Source organism: Mobula birostris, chromosome 2 (genome assembly GCF_030028105.1).
Source record: "Mobula birostris isolate sMobBir1 chromosome 2, sMobBir1.hap1, whole genome shotgun sequence".
In the NCBI taxonomy this organism is placed as follows: Eukaryota; Metazoa; Chordata; class Chondrichthyes; order Myliobatiformes; family Myliobatidae; genus Mobula; species Mobula birostris.
In genome coordinates, this window is record NC_092371.1 from 125,695,084 (window position 1) to 125,714,916 (window position 19,833).

General features: G+C 42.6%; 1 protein-coding gene across 5 annotated transcripts in view; it reads left to right on the forward strand.

The window, feature by feature from the left end:
* Positions 1 to 19,833, forward strand: part of kif6 (kinesin family member 6) — a 610,920-nt gene that overhangs the window by 176,700 nt on the left and 414,387 nt on the right. For all 5 annotated transcript variants that reach the window (XM_072247507.1, XM_072247523.1, XM_072247530.1 and 2 more), the window contains exon 10: positions 11,437 to 11,540. In XM_072247507.1, the coding sequence (XP_072103608.1) occupies positions 11,437 to 11,540 (104 nt within the window). The remainder of the gene's footprint in view (positions 1 to 11,436; positions 11,541 to 19,833) is intronic.

Below are 19,833 nucleotides of genomic sequence, written 5' to 3' on the forward strand. Positions count from 1 at the left end.
TCTACATATTGCATCGGGAAGCCTTCCTGAACACACCTAACAAACTCCACCCCATCTAAACCCCTTGCTCTAAGGAGTTGCCAGTCAATATTAGGAAAGTTAAAATCTCCCATCACAACAACCCTATTATTATAGCACCATTCGCGAATCTGCTTCCCTGTCTGTTCCTTGATGTCTCTGTTACTATTGGTGGGGGGGGGGGGTTCTATAAAAAACACCCAATAGTTATTGCCCCATCCTGTTTCTGACTTCCACCCATAATGACTCAGTAGACATTCCTTCCATGACCTGCTCCTTTTCTGCAGCCTTGATACTATCCCTGATTAGCAGTGCCACTCACTCTTTTGCCTCTCTCACTGTCCTTTTTGAAACATCTTAAGCCCGGCGCACTCAGCAACCATTCCTGCCCCTGAGTGATCCAAGTCTCTGTAATAGCCACAACATCATAGTTCCATGTTTTGATCCACACTCTAAGTTCATCTGCCTTGCTTATAATACTCCTTGCATTAAAATAGACAAATGTCAAACAATCTGGCTGAGTGCTTCTTTACTCTTATCATTTGTCTATCCTTTCTCATAAACTCCCTCCAAGGTGTCACTACTTGTGCACCAACCACCCACCCTATCCTCTGCCTCTTGACTTTGGTTCCCACCCCCATTCAAATCTAGTTTAAACCTTCCCCAATAGCATTAGCAAAACCTCCCTCCCAGGATATTGGTATCCCTCCAGTTCAGGTGCAGCCTGTCCCACTTGTATAGGTCACCCCTTCCCCAGAAAAGGTTTGAATGATCCAAGAGCTTGAAACCCTGCCTCCTTCACCACCGCCTCAGCCACTCATTCATCTGCGCTGTCTTGCTGTTCTGACCTTCACTAGCTCATGACACTGGGAGTAATCCGGAGATTGCCACCTTGGAGACCCTGCTCTTCAGCCTCCTTCCTAACTCCCTAAACTTACTGCGCAAGACCTCTACCCATCTCCTGTCTACGTCATTGGGACCAACATGTACCATGACCTCTAAATGCTCACCCTCCCCTTCAAGAATATTCTGCAACCGCTCAGTGACATCCTGGACTCTAGCACCTGGGAGGCAACGCACTATCCTGGCGTCTCTTTTGCTGCCGCAGAATCTCCTATCTGTCCCCCTAACTATCAAGTCCCCTATGACTGTTGCTCCACCTGACTTCACCCTAGCCTTGTAAGGCTCAGAGCCAACCACAGTGCTATTGGTCTGGCTGAGGTTGCCTTGCCCAGCTAGGTTATCCTCCTCAGCAGTATCCAAAGGGGTATGGCTACAGGGGGACACTACACTGACTTCCTTCTCCCTTTACCTCTCTTGGTGATCACCCATCTTCTTATCGAATTCTGCACTCTGGATGTATGCACCTGCTTAAAAGTCATACTTATTAAATGCTCCACCTCCCAGATGATCCTCAGTTCATCCAACTCCAGCTCCAGCTACTTAATGTGGTCTTTCATGAGCTGGAGTTGGCTGCACTTCCTGCAGGTGTAGTCATCAGAGAGACCATCAGATTCCACGAATTCCCACATTCTACAGAAGGAGCATTCAACTGCTGTATCTGCCATCCTGCCTACACAGTAGAAAGGACCAAATCTTCTAACCTGTTTCTTTGGCTTCAGCCTCTTCTTGTCGAAGCATCTTGAGTCAAAGCCTGATGCTCCTACTCTTACATGGCCACCCAGCTTGCCACTTCTATGTTTTTATTTAATTCACAATGCTCTACTCCCAACATTGATTGGACCTCTGGAATGTCTGAGTGCCCGCGAAGCCCTCCTTTTATACAAGCTTTGCCGACCTGTGGGTAACCTCATTGAAGTGTTCTGCTCCCAACGCTGATCAGACCTCTGGAATGTACGAACGCCCGCGAAGCTCTCCTTTTATACTAGCTTTGCCGACATGCGAGTAACCTCTTTGAAGTGCTTTGCTCCCAATGCTGATGGACCTCCGGAGCATAGTCAAATATATCTCCTAGGCAATTCAATTACGAATCTAGAGCCATTAGTTCAATTCTCATCAGCTTAATGAAGATGTGACTAATTCAATGATCAGCTCAGTGATTGTGATTATGTTACTGTATTTTAGCAACCGAATCTTCACGGCCATTAAATCATTGCGTCTTACAAGCACTGAAGAAGGCTGTATTTATGTTGACAGATTGAATGTAACACGGCTATTGTCATGGGTGACTTCAACTTAACTAATATTGATTCACTAATATTGCAAAGTGGTTTAGATGGGGCAGAATTTGTTAGGTGTTTCCAGGAAGGATTCCTCACAGCGTATGTTGGCAGGCTAACTAGAGGTGTGGCCATACTGGATCTGGTATGAAGCAATGAACTTGGTCAGGTGGCAGAGCTCTCACAGGCAAGCACTTTGGAGATAGTGATGACAACTCCCTGATCTTTAGCATAGCCATGGACAAAGATATGAGCAGATGATATGCAAAAGTATTTGCTTGCCGGGGGGTGGGGTGAGGTGGTTGCTAATTACGATGGTATTAGGCAGTAATATTTGGGAGCGCAAATTGGGAACCGATGTTTTCAGCGAAACTCACATCAGAAATATGGAGGTCATTTAGGGAGCACTTGCTTTGGGTTCCGAATAGATTTCTCCTAATAAGACGGGGAAAGGAATGTAGGGTGAAGGAAGAATGGTTGACAAGGTAGAACATTTAGTTAAAAAAGGGAGTGTACTTAGAGTTTAATAAGCAAAAATAAGACAGGGCTCTTGAAAGTTTCTTAGGTAGCCAGGAAGGAGCTTAAAGAGTGACTTAAGAGGTCTTGGCAAGTAGGATTAAGGAAATCCCCAAGGTATTATACATGTACTGTATATGAAGAACAGAGTGATGAGCGGAGAGAGGATAGTACTGCTTATGAGAAAAAGGGAAATATTTGCCTGGTGGTGGACTCAGTATTCACCAAGGAGGTGGACTTTGAGAAATGTGAAGTCAGCATAGAACAGGCTAATGGGCTGCGGTATGTAGAGGTTAAGAAGGATACACTGTTGGAGCTTTTAAAAAAAAACATTAGGATTGATAAGTTTGTAAGGCTGGATAAGATATACCCAAGTTACTATGGGAGGTGAGGGCAAAGATTGCTGCACCCTTGGCGATGATATTTGTGTCCACACTAGCCACAGGAATAGTACCAGAGAATTTGAGGATGGCAAATGTTGTTCCTTTGCTCAAATAAGGTAAGAAAAATAATCATGGGACTTGTACATCATTGGTGGGCAAAGTAATAGAGAGAATTTTTAGGGATAGGATTTATGATAGGATTCAAGAAGCATAGTCTGATTAAGGACGATCAGCATGATTTAGTAAGGTAGAAGTCATGCCTCACAAACCTGGTTGAGTTTTTTGAGGAAGTGACAAAACAAACTAATGAAGGCAGAGCAGTGGATGTTCTGTACATGGATTTTAGTAAGCTATTTGACAATGTCCAGCGAGCCAAATTGCATGGGAACAATGGAAAAACCTGGCTGTATGGTCTTGAAATTGGCTAACATACAGAGAGCAGAGGGTTGTAGTCGATAGTTCATTGGCTATATTTAACAGGGAGTTAGATATGGCCCTTGTGGCTAAAGGGATCAGGGGGTATGGAGGGAAGGCTGGTACAGAATTCTGAGTTGGATGATCAGCCATGAAGGCTCGAAGGGCCGAATGGACTACTCCTGCACCTATTTTCTATGTTTCTATGATAGAACATATTTTGCCTAGACATCGGTGACTAGTGGTGTCCTGCAAGGATCTGTTCAGGATCCCTCCTCTTTGTGATTTTTATAAATGACATGGATGAGGAAGTGGAAGGGTGGGTAAGTTTGACAATGCCATAAAGGTTGGTGGTATTGTGCATGTGTAGAGAGGTTGAATTGAGAATGGCAGATGGAGTTCGATCTGGAAAAGTGCAAAGTCATACATTTTGAAAGGTCAAACTTGAAGACATGCTAGAAGGTTAATGGCAGGATTCTTAGCAGTGTGGAGGAGAGAGGGATCTTGGGGCTCAAGTTCATAGATCCCTTGTAGTTACACTGCAAATTGATTGGATGGTTAAAAAGAAGTGTCATATGTTACCCTTTTTTAATTAGGGATTGAGGCCTGGATCCTCTCCAATGCCAGCACACCTTTTTTTTTAGATAAGGAGCCCAAAACTGCTCACAATCCTCCAAGTGCAGTCTGACTAATGCCTCATAAAGCTTCAGCAGCACATTCTTGCTCTTATATTCTAGTCCTCTCAATATAAATGCTAACATTGCATTTACCTTCCTTACTACTGCTCAACCTGCAAATTAACCTTTTAGGATTCCTGTACAAGGACTCCCAAGTTCCTTTGCACCACAAGTAAATGAATCTCTGGGTTATATACTGTGATGTATATGTACTTTGATAATAAATTTACTTCGAACTTTGAGCCTCTGATATATGAGTTTGCACCCTGTTAAGAAAATAGTCTGTGCCTTTAATTCTTCTACCAAAGTGAATGATCATTCACTCCCCTACACTATATTCCATCTGCCACATCCTTGCCCATTTTCCCAATCTGTCCATGTTTATTTTTTGCAGACTCCTTGCTTCTTCAACACTACCTGTCCCTCCACCCATCTCTGTATCGCCTGCAAACTTAGCCGCAAAGCTGTCAATTCTGTCATGCAAATTATTGACCTGTAAAGTGAAAAGAAGCAGTCCCAATACCAACACCTGCGGAATACCACTAGTTATTGACAACCAACCAGAATAGGCCTCCTTTATTCTGACTCTGCCTCCTGTAGGTCAACATTTCTTCTACCATGCTTTCTCATAATACTGTAGGATCTTGTTAAGCAGACTCGTGTACTGCACCTTGTCAAGGGCCTTCTGAAAGTTGATGTGAACAACAACCACTGACTCTTCTTTGTCTATCCTGCTTGTTATTTCTTGAAAGAATTCCACAGACTTGTCAAGCAAGACTTTCCTTTAAGCAAATCATGCTGACTTTGGTCTGTTTTATCATGTCCCTCCAAGTCCTTAATAATGGACTCTAACATCTTCCCAGCCACTGAAGTCAGACTAACTGGTCCATAATTTCCTTTTTTTTTGTCTCCCTCCCTCCTTAAAGAATGGAGTGACATTTGCAATTTTCCAGTCCTCTGGAACCATTCCAGAATCCAGTGATTCTTCAAAGATCATTAGTAATGCCTCCACAATCTCTTTAGCTGCCTCTTTCAGAACCCTGCGGTACAGTACATCTGGTCCAGTTGACTTATCGACCTTCAGACATTTCAGCTTCCGAAGCATCTTCTTAGCATAGCAACTAGACTCACTTCTGCCCCCAATACTCTCCAATTTCTGGCCTATTGCTAGTGTCTTCTACAGTGAAGTATCTATCCTGTCCCTTCTGAATTGCCCCCCAGAAACTCCAGTTATTGCTGTTCTACCACCATTCCTGCTAGTTTTCCCTACCAATCAACTTTGGTCAGGTATACCCCATTGCTTCTGTAATTCCCTTTGCTCCACTGTAATACTGATACATCTGACTTTATCTTTTCCCAATCCCTATGACTATCATAACATTGCCCTTATTAAATGCCTTCTCTATTTCCCATTGAAATTTGTACTCCACATCATGGCTACTGATTGGGGTCCTGTATATAACTCCCATTAGTGAATTTTTATCCTTGAATATTCTTAACTCTACCCACAAGGATTCTATATCTGCTGATCCTATGTAACGTGTTTCTGAGGATTTAGTTTCATTTTTTACCAACAGAGCCACCACACCCCCTATGCCTATCTGTCTGTCCTTTTGGTACAATATGTATCCTTGGATATTAATTAAGCCCTTAAACATCTTTTTTTTAGCCACGATTCAGTGATGCCCATAATATGATACTTGTCAATCTCTAACTGTGCTACAAGATCATTTACGTTATTTCATATATTGTGTGCATTCAGTTACAACACCTTTTGCATAGTATTCATGACAGTTTTCAATTTTGTCCCCATGTTACACTTCAACTCATCCCACTGACTGCAATTTTGCCATATCATCAGCCTGTCCTTACTCACAGTCTCACTATACACTGCATCGACTTGTATACCAATGGCCCCATCCTTAGCCCTATTACTCTGGTTCCCATCTCCTTGCCAAATTAATTAAAACTCTCCCATTCTTATTTCTTTGTTCCCCTATAGAGGATCGATAGATGAGCTCTCTAGCCTGTTCTGTCTGAGCACTGTTGTGACCTTCTCCTTGACCAGTAATGCTTCCCCTCCCCCTTTAATCCCTCCCAATCTACCACGTCTGAAGCAATAGATCCCCAGAATCTCAAACTGTCAGCCAGCGCTGTCGCTGCTGCAACCAAATTCCACTGATGGCTTCAATGTCATAGTTCCATGTACTGATCCATGCCCTAACTCATCTGCCTTTCCTACAGTGTTCTGTGCTTTGAAATATACACAACTCAGAATATTGATTCCACCAATTCCTGACTTTGTATGTAGGCTTATCAACATCTTCCCCACAACTACTCCATTATCAGTTCCGTTGCTTTGGTTCCCATACCCCTGCAACTTCAGTTTAAATCCCTCCGTCAAGCACTAGCAAACCTTCCCACAAGGAAATTAATCTCCCTCCAGTTCAGGTCAAATCGTCCTGTCTATATAGGTCCTACCTTCCCTGGAAGAGAGCCAAATGATCAAAAAATCTGGAGTCCTCCCTACTGTACCATCTACTTAGCCATATGTTAAATTGTATGATCTTCTTATTTATGGCCACACTATCACATGGCATGGGTAACAATCCTGAGATCACAACCCTAGAGGTTCTGTCCTTTAACTTCGCACCTAACTCTCTGAACTCACTTTGAATGACCTTGTTACCCTTACTAACCATCTCATTAGTTCCAAAGTAGACCACAGCTTCTAGCTGCTCACCCTCTCATCTCAGAGTGCTGTGGACTCGATCTGAGATGTCCCTGACCCTGGACCTAGGAAGCTTCATACCGTCTAGGATTCTCGTTCTTGTCCACAGAGCCCCCATCCATTGTTCTAGCTGCTGAATCCCCTATAACTACAGCTTGTCTCTTCTACCCCCTTCCCTTCTGAGCCATAGAGCTAGATTCAATGCCCGAGACCTGAATGCTGTGGCTTTCCTATGTTAGGTCATTTCACCCCCCCCCCCACCAATAATATCGAAAGCGATACTATTGTTAAATCTCTCCTTGACCAGTAACGCTTCCATTAGAAGAATGGCATTAAACCTGTTATCGAGGGGAATAGATACAGGAGTACTCTGCACTGGCTGCCTATCCCCTCTGGACGATCACCCAGTTATCTGTGTCCTGCATCTTGGGAGTAACTACCTTCCTGTTGTCCTGTTGATCAATGCCCGAGCCTCCCAAATGATTCGGAGTTCATCCAGCTGCAGCTCCAATTCCTTAATATGGTCTGCAAGGAGTTCCAGCTGGATGCACTTCTTGCAGGTGTTGTCATCAGGAACCTTGGAGAGCTCCCTGCCTTCCCACACTCTGCAAAAGGAACATTCCATTATCCTGCCTGGCATCTCCACTGTTCTACCTGTTCAATAAGAAAGAAAGAAACAAAATTAAACAAAATAATATCTATTTATAGCCCCTGCCTCTCCTTGCCAAAGCCTCTATGACTCACCGTCTGAACTCCCCACTCTTAACACTGGCCCACCCACCACAGTGGCCATTCCCACAATGGCCACTCTGCTTAAACCTAACTTCTTTTTATTGGACCTTGCCAAGTGCCTATTTATTTAAAATCCAATGTCTCCAGGCGAACTGTGGTGCGTAGAATGTCCTGACTGCCCCCACTCACTCTTTTGAACTTTCTCCCCTGCTATGCAACCTAACATCTCCAAGACAACTGTGGTCCTTGCAACTGACTCAACTGTAATATCTTTCATTGATAAAGCACCTTTAACTTATAAGCCTTCTCTCAAAGAGGTCTGCAGTATGATGTAACGAGTGTGAGATAAAATGAGCAGATTAGCATTGTTCAAAGGCTTAGCCGAGAGTCTGTTTTTAAGACTGTAAAAGGTAGAGAGGAGCTTAGGGAGGTCTTGGATTCTAGAGTGTTGGTAATGGTTACCTCAAAACACAACCATTATTTAAAACCAAGACTCGGGTGTTATATATTAGACTGTGGTGAAACAGAGAATTTGGACAGTGCAAAACAGGTCAAACAACACCAGTGGAGGGGAAATCAAGTCTACATTTTGTATCAAGGATCCTTCAACAGAGTGTGAAAAGTAAGAAGACATACCGGTTTTAAGCTGTAGAAAAGAGATGATGAAAACAACAGAGGGAATGTTTCTGATTACATCGACACAAAGGAGCAAAAATGTCAAGGTGACAATTGCTTTAGGTATCAGCATATTATCAATATATTATAATAAAATAATATGGAAACCAATAGAAGCATAACAATTTGAAACAAAGACACAGCCACACCTACAGGGGGGAAAAATGATTTAACTGTCAATGAAGAGGAACTATTGCTAGGGATCCCTGGTCACAAATCAGATTGAAATCAAGTGAGGACAATCCCAAAGTGCTGATAACAAATGAAAAGTTCAGGAGAAGGAAGAAATAGTTGACTCGTCAAAGTTACAGTGAGGTTTTGAAAGCTGAGGTCAGAAAATGCACCATGGTTAGAGTTGCAAAAGAACAACTTGGTACCAAGAAAAACTAATTGAAATATACAAAGATATCTGAGAATAATAGTAAAAGAAGCTTGATATTCGATCAGCTGAATTCTAAAAAATAATGTTTGATAAGGTCAAAGAAGAATCATAATGTTTTTAGTTGTTTACTTGTGATTCATGAGCATTTGCTTTACCCCTTTTATTTGTGTCTGAAGAAATTCCGCATAAAAGATCTCTTTAAAGGTTTACTGAGATAATAAAGCTTTTGGCAAGATTTGGTGATTTATTTGTTAACAGTATGATCTGAATATATTTTTCTTATAAGATGTGGGTGCCACTGTTAAGGCTAGAGTTTACGGCCCTTCCCTAACTGTTTGAGGAAGTACTGGTGAGTTGCCTCTTGAACCTCTGCTGTCCATCTGCTGAACATTCTTCCAGAGTGATGTTTGTAGATAGTTCTAATACGTCAGACCAAGATGAAATGCCTGGAGCAGGAGAGAGCACAGGATTTCCTCCCAGTGAGATTTTGGATGAACCTTGCCTGGAGTCATTCCAGAGTGCCCAGAACCTCCAAGAGCCAGAAACTACCACTCCAGGCAGAGTGGCAGAACACTGATGGATTAGTTTGCCTCTGGCAAGCCATCAGAAAGAGTGGCTGCAGTTTAAGTAGTATATACTCCATATCATTGAGGCAATAGCCAAGGGAGATGTCGACTGATGACTCCAGACCATGTCAACAATCATTGTCAGCTTTGCTATTGAGAGATTTGGCCGAGTACAGAAGAAAGGCAGCAAAAGCCCCCGGACATTGAACCATAGGGCAGCCAAAATACATGAGCTGTATCAAGAGCTCTGATCCTGGCTAAAGAGTACAGAGGGAGCAAGTGAAGAAGAGAAACCACCATTTTCTAAGCTCCGTAACATACTCTGAAGTAAGCTTATGACACTACATAGGGCAGAATAGCATAGAAGACAGGGAAGAGAGAGAACCAAGAAGTGAGCTGCCTTTATTGCGAACCCTTATGGATTCAGCAGGCAGCTGCTGGGACTGAAGCATAGTGGGCACCTTGCATGCTGCAAACAAGAGATGGATCTATATCTTAAGAACTCCCTCAGTGACTTAGAGAGGGAGTGGGAGCTAGAAGACCATGCACTCTAGTAAATCCTCCACCTCATGCAGTTGAGTTCAATGGCAAGGGTCCCAGCTGGAAGGAAATGCAGGAAGTAGTTGGAGCAGCCAGAGTTCGTTCTGCCCTGGTACCAGTGGAATACCCTATAAGGTGTACAAGTGCTTCTCCAGCTATTTTGGAAATTTGTTAGGGTTATCTGGCTTAGGGGAAAGGTTGCAGACGTGCAAAAGGAGTCTGGATCTCCAAAGAGGAGGACTGCAAGGAAGTTGTGCAGTTCCATTTGGCTGTTCAGTGTGGAAGGGAAGATATTTTTCAGTATTGTTTCGTGTCACCTAACTGAGTTTCTCCTCAAAATAGCTACACCAATACATCTGTACATAAGGGAGGGATTCCTAGAGTGCTGGTTTGTCTGGAACACATGGGTGTGGTTTCCCAGTTGATCAAGGAAGTGTGCAAAGGAAGGGAGACATAGCTGTATTATGGCTAGACCTTGTCAACATGTATGGGTCATTATCACATAAGCTGGTGGAGATTGCACTGTAGTGGCATCATCTTCGGAGGAAAATAAAGAATCTCATCTTGGACTACTACAGGAACTTCAGATTGAGAGTCTCCTTAGGAATGACCACACCAGGTTGACACTGGCTTGAGAAGCGTATTATACCCAAATGTACAATCTCAGTGATCTTCTTCTCACTAACTATGAACATGTTGGTTAAGACAGCCAAACTGAAGTGCAGAGGGCCTCAATACAGCTAATGAACCAGTCTGGCCATTCTCCTCTGATTAACTGTTTCTAAGATACTCAAACCATTCCACCTAGCACTTATAATCTTTCCATGGTCAAAGTAATTTAAATCTCATTTCTTCCTCATTCCGATATTTGGTCTGAACAACAACTGAACCTCTTGACCTTGTTTTTATGCATTGAGTTGCTGCCACATAATTGGCTGATTAGATATTTGCATTAATGTGCAGGGGTGTACCTAATAAAGTGGCCACTGAGTGCAAATGTACTTAACAGTGGGAAGGGCTTTTCCTGTGCTGAACTCTGCTGTATCCACCAGTTTCTGTAGCCTTTTCTGTTTCTGGGAATTGGTGTTTCTATACTAGTGATGCATCCAGTTAGGATACTCTTCATTGTCCACTCCCAGTGAGGGGTGATTTTGTTGAAACCTATCGAATATTAAAAGTACTATAAAGGGAGGTTGAAAAAACAAAGGGCAATATGTATTTAGTAACAGTGCCCCACTGTAGGCTAATACATCATTGCGTGTCTATTAAATTATTTCTGACAGGTGAACAAAATACTTAAGAACCCGGTTTATGTTTAGTTTACAGGAATTGACTGTACTCATGGGTCCTCCATACAAGGAATGCAGCTGTCTTACAAATCAGAAGAAAACCAATGATTTATGAATTTGAACAAGATTTTCATAATGTATATTTTTATAACTGCAAAATGGGTTTATTTTGGGAACAGTAATAGTCATTTTTATATAAAATATCATTGTAATTTATCTCTGCGGTGATGAAGCCAAAAATAGGTTCAATTTAGAGAGAACTTTAAAGAATTTACATCAGAAAACTAACTCCAGCTGTCTTTTTTCCCCTGTTATTATTATCTCCATTTGTAGATGATTCTTCGCTTAAAGAAAGAAATCCAGGAGCTAAAGGATGAGCTAGCAATGGTCACTGGACAGACTAGGACTGACAGCCTCTCAGAAGAGGAAAAACTGAAGTACCGTTCATCTTTTTTTATCCTCAGTAGCTGTACAAATTAATCTTAAAATGAGTGGATTTGTATGCTTTGTTAGATCAATGAGAGAAATGTCACAAACATTTATGAAGAACCCTTCTGTTAGTACCACTATTAGCAATCTCAAATTTTCCTTATAATTTCCATGTTTTCCTACTAAGATGTACTTGAAGGACCTGTGTCCACAGATTTTGTACGTAGCCATAGCCATAGTCATAGTCATACTTTATTGATCCGGGGGAAATTGGTTGTCTCACCTGTATTGTAAAATAATATATGAAACAGATATATGACTTCATAATAAGTTATCATAAAGCAGATCATTTAAATTAACACAGTCCTCTGTCAATTGTATCAGTTTCAAATTTACACCATTCGTGCTTTCATCTCTTTCTATTTCTGTCTAAGACTATGTAAGTGGCTTCACAGCATGTCTAACTGATGGCTTAAACTTGTTCATTGTTCATTGTTGCAGACATTCTTTATGAACTTGAATCAGATTTTCTGTATCCAGCAACTCTCACTATAAACAGAGATCTGAATTATTCAAATGACTAGTTTATAGATAAATCTCTTGGGTGATTGCCTATAAGTTATAGCAAAACAACTGAGACAGACAAGGAGATCCAAGAGAATGCTAGAACTGGAGCAAGAACCAACCTGCTGGAGGAGATCAGCAGATCGAGCAGCGCCTGTGGAGTGAATGGACTTGAAATCTGATGCAGGGTTTCAACGTGAAACGTTGACGATTCCTTTCCTCCCTACAGATGTTGCTCAGCCCATTGAGTTCTTCCAGCAGATTATTTGTTGCTCAAGACAGAGTTAAGAACTGAAGTACTATATTATAAAATTTTAATTGTATCTAGCAGTTGTGTTCTGATTATAGTGATGTGGAGTTACATAACACTGACTTATTGCTAATCTGTATAACCTTATGATTAGTTGTTGCTTGTACTGAAGTTTAATTCCAATTTCTTTCTTTAATTTCTTCCAAGTTAGGAAATATCTTCCTGTGTTATATTTTCATTACATGGTCCAATCAAACTCAGACTTTTCATTTTATTAAATATTAGCCCTCTTGAAGGGCTAATCTTCCTGAATCATCCTCCTGAAGATGGTACAATGAGCCCTTGTACTGCTAACATTTAATGTTATAACTGTTGAACTATCGGAGAGCTGCTTTCTCAGCAGTAAATCTAGAGCAACACGAGGTGGATTTCATTGTTATTGGCTAGAAAGATGGAACCTATACTTGCAAATTGTGCATTCCAGCAGATGAAATTGATGAAAGGTGCACTATAGCAGCTCCTGGAATAAATTTGTAGAACAATCATGATTAAACAATTGACTGCTACTTTGTAATAGTCCTGGAGACAAGAAAGCAATGCACCTTCAAACTAGTTTGTAATGGAACTAACCTTACAGCTAAAGATCAATGTAGGAGTTTTCCACAAAACCAACAATAAGCATTTTGCGAAGATGCGCCAGTGAGCTCTTTATAAACTAGCAGCCTACTATTTATATATTCAGTGGAGACATCGAGACCAGTATATTTTGGCCCAATTAAGCAGCTGTCCCAATCAACTGAAGTTTCATGGAAACAGTTAAAAAGACATAGCTTTTAACTGAGTAACAAATTATGTATTTAAATGAAATACAGAACAAATTAAAACACTACCAATACTACTACAGTACTATAAAACTGTGTATTAGTTCCTAACAGTTATCAATGGAGGAATTTATGCTACCGTGTTCTTTTGATTGACTGAAAATGAACAAAATCAGTGCAGACACCTAGTGCTGATGATGGACTGCCTTCATACAATGATTTCGATGATTGCATCTTCCAAATCTTCATTTTCCTTGTAATATTCAAGATGACTGTTGATATCTACATAATTTCTAACTTGTTGAAATATTGAAATCGTTTCATGTTCACTCCCAGCCATTTCTGCATTTTCAAGCCTGAATATTTGAAGCTGCAGTGAAGAAAACAGTTCGAGATTGTTTTACTGCTTATCTCTAGCCAAATATCAGTCACAAAAATCACTGCTGTTTGAACAGGAAGACATGCAAATGATGCCATTTAAAGTCTGTTCGCTCTGAGTACGGTGTAGTGTCTAACGGACACTAGAGTGCACATGTCTGACACTAGTTAGAAACTTCTGCAAGCCTCCTGCCCCAATTAAGCAGCGTAGTGTCCCAAATAAACAGAGAATCTTAACTATTTTCTCAGTAAGATTTTTTTCTATAACAGTTGTCTGAAATAAGCAGCTGCCTTGATTAATCAATGGCCCAATTAACCAGAATCCACTGTAATTTTGTAAATCATGTCCATAGACACGTGGATGTAAACATGTAAACTTGTCTTTGGATTAAATTGAAGACAGGTTTCCCTGGAAAAGAGCAGATAAAGCTGCAAATTCCTCACAGTCCAATGGCCATTATTGATCAAGATTTATCATTCGTTGCTAAGGGAACTGAATACAGTCATAGAGAGGTTATGCTTCACCTATATGGGATACTGGTGAGACCATATCTAGAGTACTGTGCATAATATTGCCCTCCTAATGTAAGGAAAATGTTAATGCATTAGAAGTTCAAATAAGGTTCACTAGGCTATTAACTAAAGGAGGCAGGTTGCCATAAGAGGAAAGGGTGAACTTTGTATCCACTGGAGTAAAGTGACAGAGAACTTGATTGATGTTTAGTATAAAATCCTGAGGGGTCTTGAGAGTATGTGGAGAGTGTTTCCTCTCTTCTGAGAATTGAGACTAATATCACTGTTTAAAAATAAGGAAAGACCCATTTTGGTCATGAGAGTTTGGAATGCTTTTCCTCAGAAGGATGGTTGAAATAAAGACGGTTAATATTTTTACAAAGGTAAGGGGATACTTGGTAAGCAAAAGGGTTAAAGACTGAGGCAGGTAAACAGATATCAGAGTTGAGGTTTCAAAATCATATCAGCCATGATATTCATTGTCAGAATAGACTCAAGGGGCTGAATGGCCTATTCCTGCTGCTAATTTATAACAACTTGCTCAGATTTGACCCTTATAAAAAGAGAGTGAATAATGAAGTGACCATTGCTGACATAATTCTGACATGTTGGCATTTAGCAATGTGCGAGATATCAATGTCACTGTGTAGATTCATAAACAGTACAGAAATAGACTTTTTGCCCCAACTTGTTCATGCCAACTGTGGTAATTACGTACACTAAACCCATTGACCTGTGCTTGGCCCACGTCTCGCTAAACCTTACTATCCAAGTACTTGTTCAAATATCTCTTAAACTTTGTAATTGTACATGCATCTACCACTTCCACTTGCAGCCCTTTCCATTTACCCATCATCATCTGTGTGGAAAAAATTGTCCCTTAAATCTTTCCCCTCTCATCTGAAATCTATGATCTCTAGCTTTAGAGTCCCTTATCCTTGGAGAAGCACTGTGACCATCTACCCAATCAATAGCTCTCATAAATTTACAAACTTCTTTAAGGTCACCTCCTACCTCCTTCATTACAGGAAGAATTGCCCTAGTTTATCCAACTTCAAGTGTTACGTACCCCGTAACTGGCTTGCCAAACCAGCAGAAATGGACCACTTAGTTGGAGTCTGGATTACTGGAACTAAGAAAGTTTTATTAAAGAAATAAGTAACACAGTACTCTAATCGTAAGGATATAAATGAAACAGGTTAGCAATGATAAAACACACATGTACACAGAACTAGGATAATAGGAATCAATCAAGCTCTATCGCAGCCTAGGGGTAAAATGATCAGTCTCAAGTGACGCAGAGTTCAGTTCAGCTTAGTACAGTTCACAGTAATCGCTGTTGTGCCGTTGGAGAGAGAGAGAGAGAGGATGATATGCAAATCTGATTCAGACAGACCTTTGTTCTTCGCAGTTAGCTTTCGGGCGAACCCTTTTAATGTCTTCTGTGGTCACCAACTGTGACCCCTCCGTTCCGGATACGACCGTTCTTCCGCACTGAACCCGGCACCCAGACAAGGGCGGACACACATACCAGGTTCCCGCCGATCGTACCTTTTCATCCTGTGCGTCTACGGTCGGTTCCGGCGACCAGACCTCCAAACTCCTACCAACTTGTGGGGGCACACCGTTTTCCAGGGTCTCGTTATCTCGTGATCTCGTGGTGTGTGTCGTGCCTTAGCGAACCTGTTCTTTATATCCCCCTGCTGGGGTATCACCTGTCCATCAAACTTCAAACAGTTCAGATTCAAAGCAATCGATCTATCAATACTCGGACTGGTGTCTCTTTCCGTTATCTCTCTCTCCTCTCTCATTAACATTTGGAATGTTTCTCCATTGTCTCACTTATCTCTCTCATTTGCATCAATCTTCTGATAGCTTGGTTTTTCGTCACATCCCTATCCTTCAAAGGATTTTTGCCGGGGTAAAAATTATAGGTATGAATACATTATTAGATACACGCTAATATACAGGGTCATCAGCTATTCGGCTAATGCAGAGAACTTTAAGTTGTCAACACCTTGACAGACAGTCAGCAATCACCTTCCCGTTCCTTTTATATGTGTTATTTTAATAATCCTCTAAGACCAGGCTCCAACTTAGCAAACTTCATAGTGGCCAAAAACACTAATGGAATGTGATCAGTGTAAATTCCCAGTGGTTTCCGTCCCGGACAAAGATAACAAGGGTCGTCCCACACAAACTTAGCATTCTTTGGCAAGAGCTTAGTAAGAGGGAGGGTAATATCCGCAAAGTTTTTGCAAAACTTCCGATAGTACCCCACCATCCCCAAGAACCTTCTCAGGGCTCTCTTGTCTGTCGGGGTGGGGACTTCAGAGATAGCCCGCACCTTAGCCTGCATCGGTGCCAGCTGCCCCTGTCTTACCACAAATCCCAGATAAGTGATCTTTCCGTGGCCGAATTCACTTTTTGCGAGGTTCACTGTCAGGCTGGCTTCAAACAGCTTATTAAACAGCTCCTCCTACACGTCACTCCAGACCACTAAATCGCCAATATACGCTTCTGCGTTCTTTAGCCCTTTTGTCACTGAATTAATCATCCTATAGGGGTGTTGCTCACTAGGCTGACCTGATGTGACAACAACCCCATGTCCCGGCTCTTTGCATCGCCTCGGGACATCCGGACATACGTGTACGTGCCGGTTAATTAGCTTTCTTAGCGGCTCGCTCTGCTCGGAGGTTAAGTGAGAGAACTCATCAGCAAAGTTGGCCAAAACAATAGCGTTCTCCCATCTTATCTAATGATAAGTCTACCTCAACTCCCTTACTTCCTTCTGTTTTACTATGCTGGTTCTCACTTTCTAACCCCCCCAGTACAAGGCTGGTAAAAACGTCTCAGCTAAATCTATATTCACTTCGGCAGCCTTTCTGGGCATGCGCCGAGTCACTGCGCATACGGGATAAACCTGTGAGTCCATGGGCGGGGCCTCAATCCTGGCAGGTTGGCTTGTCACTATTACTGCTGGGTACACCTCCCCGCCGGCAAGGTCATTACCGAGTAAGACCTCCACGTCTTCCATCAGTAGTTCGGGCCTCACCCCGATTGTGACCGGTCCGGAGACCAAGTCGCTTTTTAGGTGTATCTGGTGCAAAGGTACTGCTTCAGTCCCTTTCCCAATGCCTTTTATCACCCTGACCTCCCCAGTCTGGGTCTCTGAACTAAAGTCTAACACACTCTTTAATATCAATGACTGACAAGCTCCAGTGTCTCTCCAGATCCGTACTGGAACTGGGTTTAACCCCTCCTTCACCGACACCAATCCGGCCGAGATAAACCTCTCGCGCCCTTCCTGAACTTTATCAGACCTCTTCTCCCCTAGCGGTTTGTTTACCAGCTCAATACAGCCAGTCGGAACCGTCGTTTTTCCTTTCCCCGTCTCGTTCTTTGGGGCAAAGCACCTGGACGCAAAGTGTCCAGCTTTCCCACAATTATAGCATACGACCCCAGAAGACTTCCTACCAAACTGCTCCCGGTCTACCTTATCCCTCTCACTAGTCCCCGGCTTACTTTCTGACTTTTCTGGCGGACTCTCTCCGCCCTCTTGACTACCCTTCTGGTAGCCTTTACTTCGGGTAAACTTTCTTTTGTGCGTTAACACGTATTCATCCGCTAACTTAGCAGTTGCGGCTAAGGTGTCTGCCTCTTTCTCATCTAGGTAGGGTCTCATACCTTCAGGGACACAACCTTTAAACTGCTCAATCAGGATTAGCTGTAGCAGTCTGTCATAATCCCCAATGACCCCTTTCGAGGCGCACCAACGCTGACAATACATCTGCATTTCGCGGGCAAACTTTAAATACGTGCGACCCCACTGCTTCCTCGCATTCCGGAACCTCTGCCAGTATGCCTCCGGGACCAACTCATAAATCCTGAGTATGGCCTCTTTCACCACATCATACCTCTGGGTATCTTCTGCGGACAAGGCCGAGTAAGCTTGCTGGGCTTTTCCTTTAAGTACGCTCTGAAGCAAAACAGCCCACTTATCCCTCAGCCAGTCCTGACTTGCAGCGACTTTTTCAAAATGGAGAAAGTACCGATCAACATCAGCCTCCTCAAATGGGGGAACCAGCCTAACCTCCTGGGTCGCCCTGAACCCTCCACCTTGGTTCGGCATGGGCCCCTGCGCTAGCGTCATCCTTAACTTCTCCAGCTCAAGTTCCCTTTCCTTCTCTCTCTCTCTTCCCGTACTAACTGCTTGTCCCTCTCTTCTCGCTCCAGCTGTTTTATTCTCTCTTCGCTTTCTAACTGCCTGTCCCTCTCTTCCCGCTCTAGCTGTTTTACCCGGAACTCGTGCTCGAGTCTCAATTTTTCCATCTGCAGCTGTACTGCTTCTCCACCAGGTTTTCCCATAGATACCACCTCCAGCTCCCCTTGGGGAAACACACCTTTAGATACATAGTGCTCTATGATAGCTCTGTGCATCTCTGCTCTCCTCATTGTCGACTTCCCCTTACAAAGATTCAACCGTTTGACCACAGTTGCTAATTCTGATTTCCTGGCATCCTCTAATGCCTCCAAGGTTGGCGCCTTTAGAAATTCCTCAATCTCCATTTCTGCTGTTTGCCCTTTCTTTCTTTCGAGAATTTTAACCCAGTCAATTTACCCAGTCCCAAATTTGGCGTTCAAAATCACGGACGAGATACCCACTTATGTTATGTACCCCGTAACTGGGTTGCTAAACCAGCAGAAATGGACTGCTTAGTTGGAGTCTGGATTACTGGAACTAAGAAAGTTTTATTAAAGAAATAAGTAACACAGTACTCTAATCGTAAGGATATAAATGAAACAGGTTAGCAATGATAAAACACACACGTACACAGAACTAGGATAATAGGAATCAATCAAGCTCTATCGCAGTCTAGGGGTAAAATGATCAGTCTCAAGTGACGCAGAGTTCAGTTCAGCTTAGTACAGTTCACAGTAATCGCTGTTGTGCCGTTGGAGAGAGAGAGAGGATGATATGCAAATCTGATTCAGACAGACCTTTGTTCTTCACAGTTAGCTTTCGGGCGAACCCTTTTAATGTCTTCTGTGGTCACCGACTGTGACCCCTCCGTTCCGGATACGACCGTTCTTCCGTGGTGAACCCTGCACCCAGGCAAGGGCGGACACACACACACCAGGTTCCCGCCGATCGTACCTTTTCACCCTGTGCGTCTACGGTCGGTTCCGGCGACCAGACCTCCAAACTCCTACCAACTTGTGGGGGCACACCGTTTTACAGGGTCTTGTTATCTCGTGATCTCGTGGTGTGTGTCGTGCCTTAGCGAACCCGTTCTTTATATCCCCCTGCTGGGGTATCGCCTGTCCATCAAACTTCAAACAGTTGAGGTTCAAAGCAATCGGTCTGTCAATACTCAAACTAGTGTCTCTTTCTGTTATCTCTCTCTCCTCTCTCATTAACATTTGGAATGTTTCTCCATTGTCTCACTTATCGCTCTCATTTGCATCAATCTTCTGATAACTTGGTTTTTCGTCACACAAGCACTTTGTTCACAGTAATATCCTTGTGAATCTTTTCTGCACCCTTTCCAGCTTAATCACTTTTTCCCTAAATCTGGGAGACTTGAACTGCACACAGTACTCCAAACGCAGCCAAACCAATGATTTATACAAGTATGACATAGTGTCCCTACTTGTGTCCTCAATGACAAAATTATTGAAGGCAAGCACTCTGTGCAAGCATGTTGCAAATTTCAGGGAACTTTGTACTTGTATTCCACGATCCTGCTGTTCAACAACATTTCCCAGGGCCTG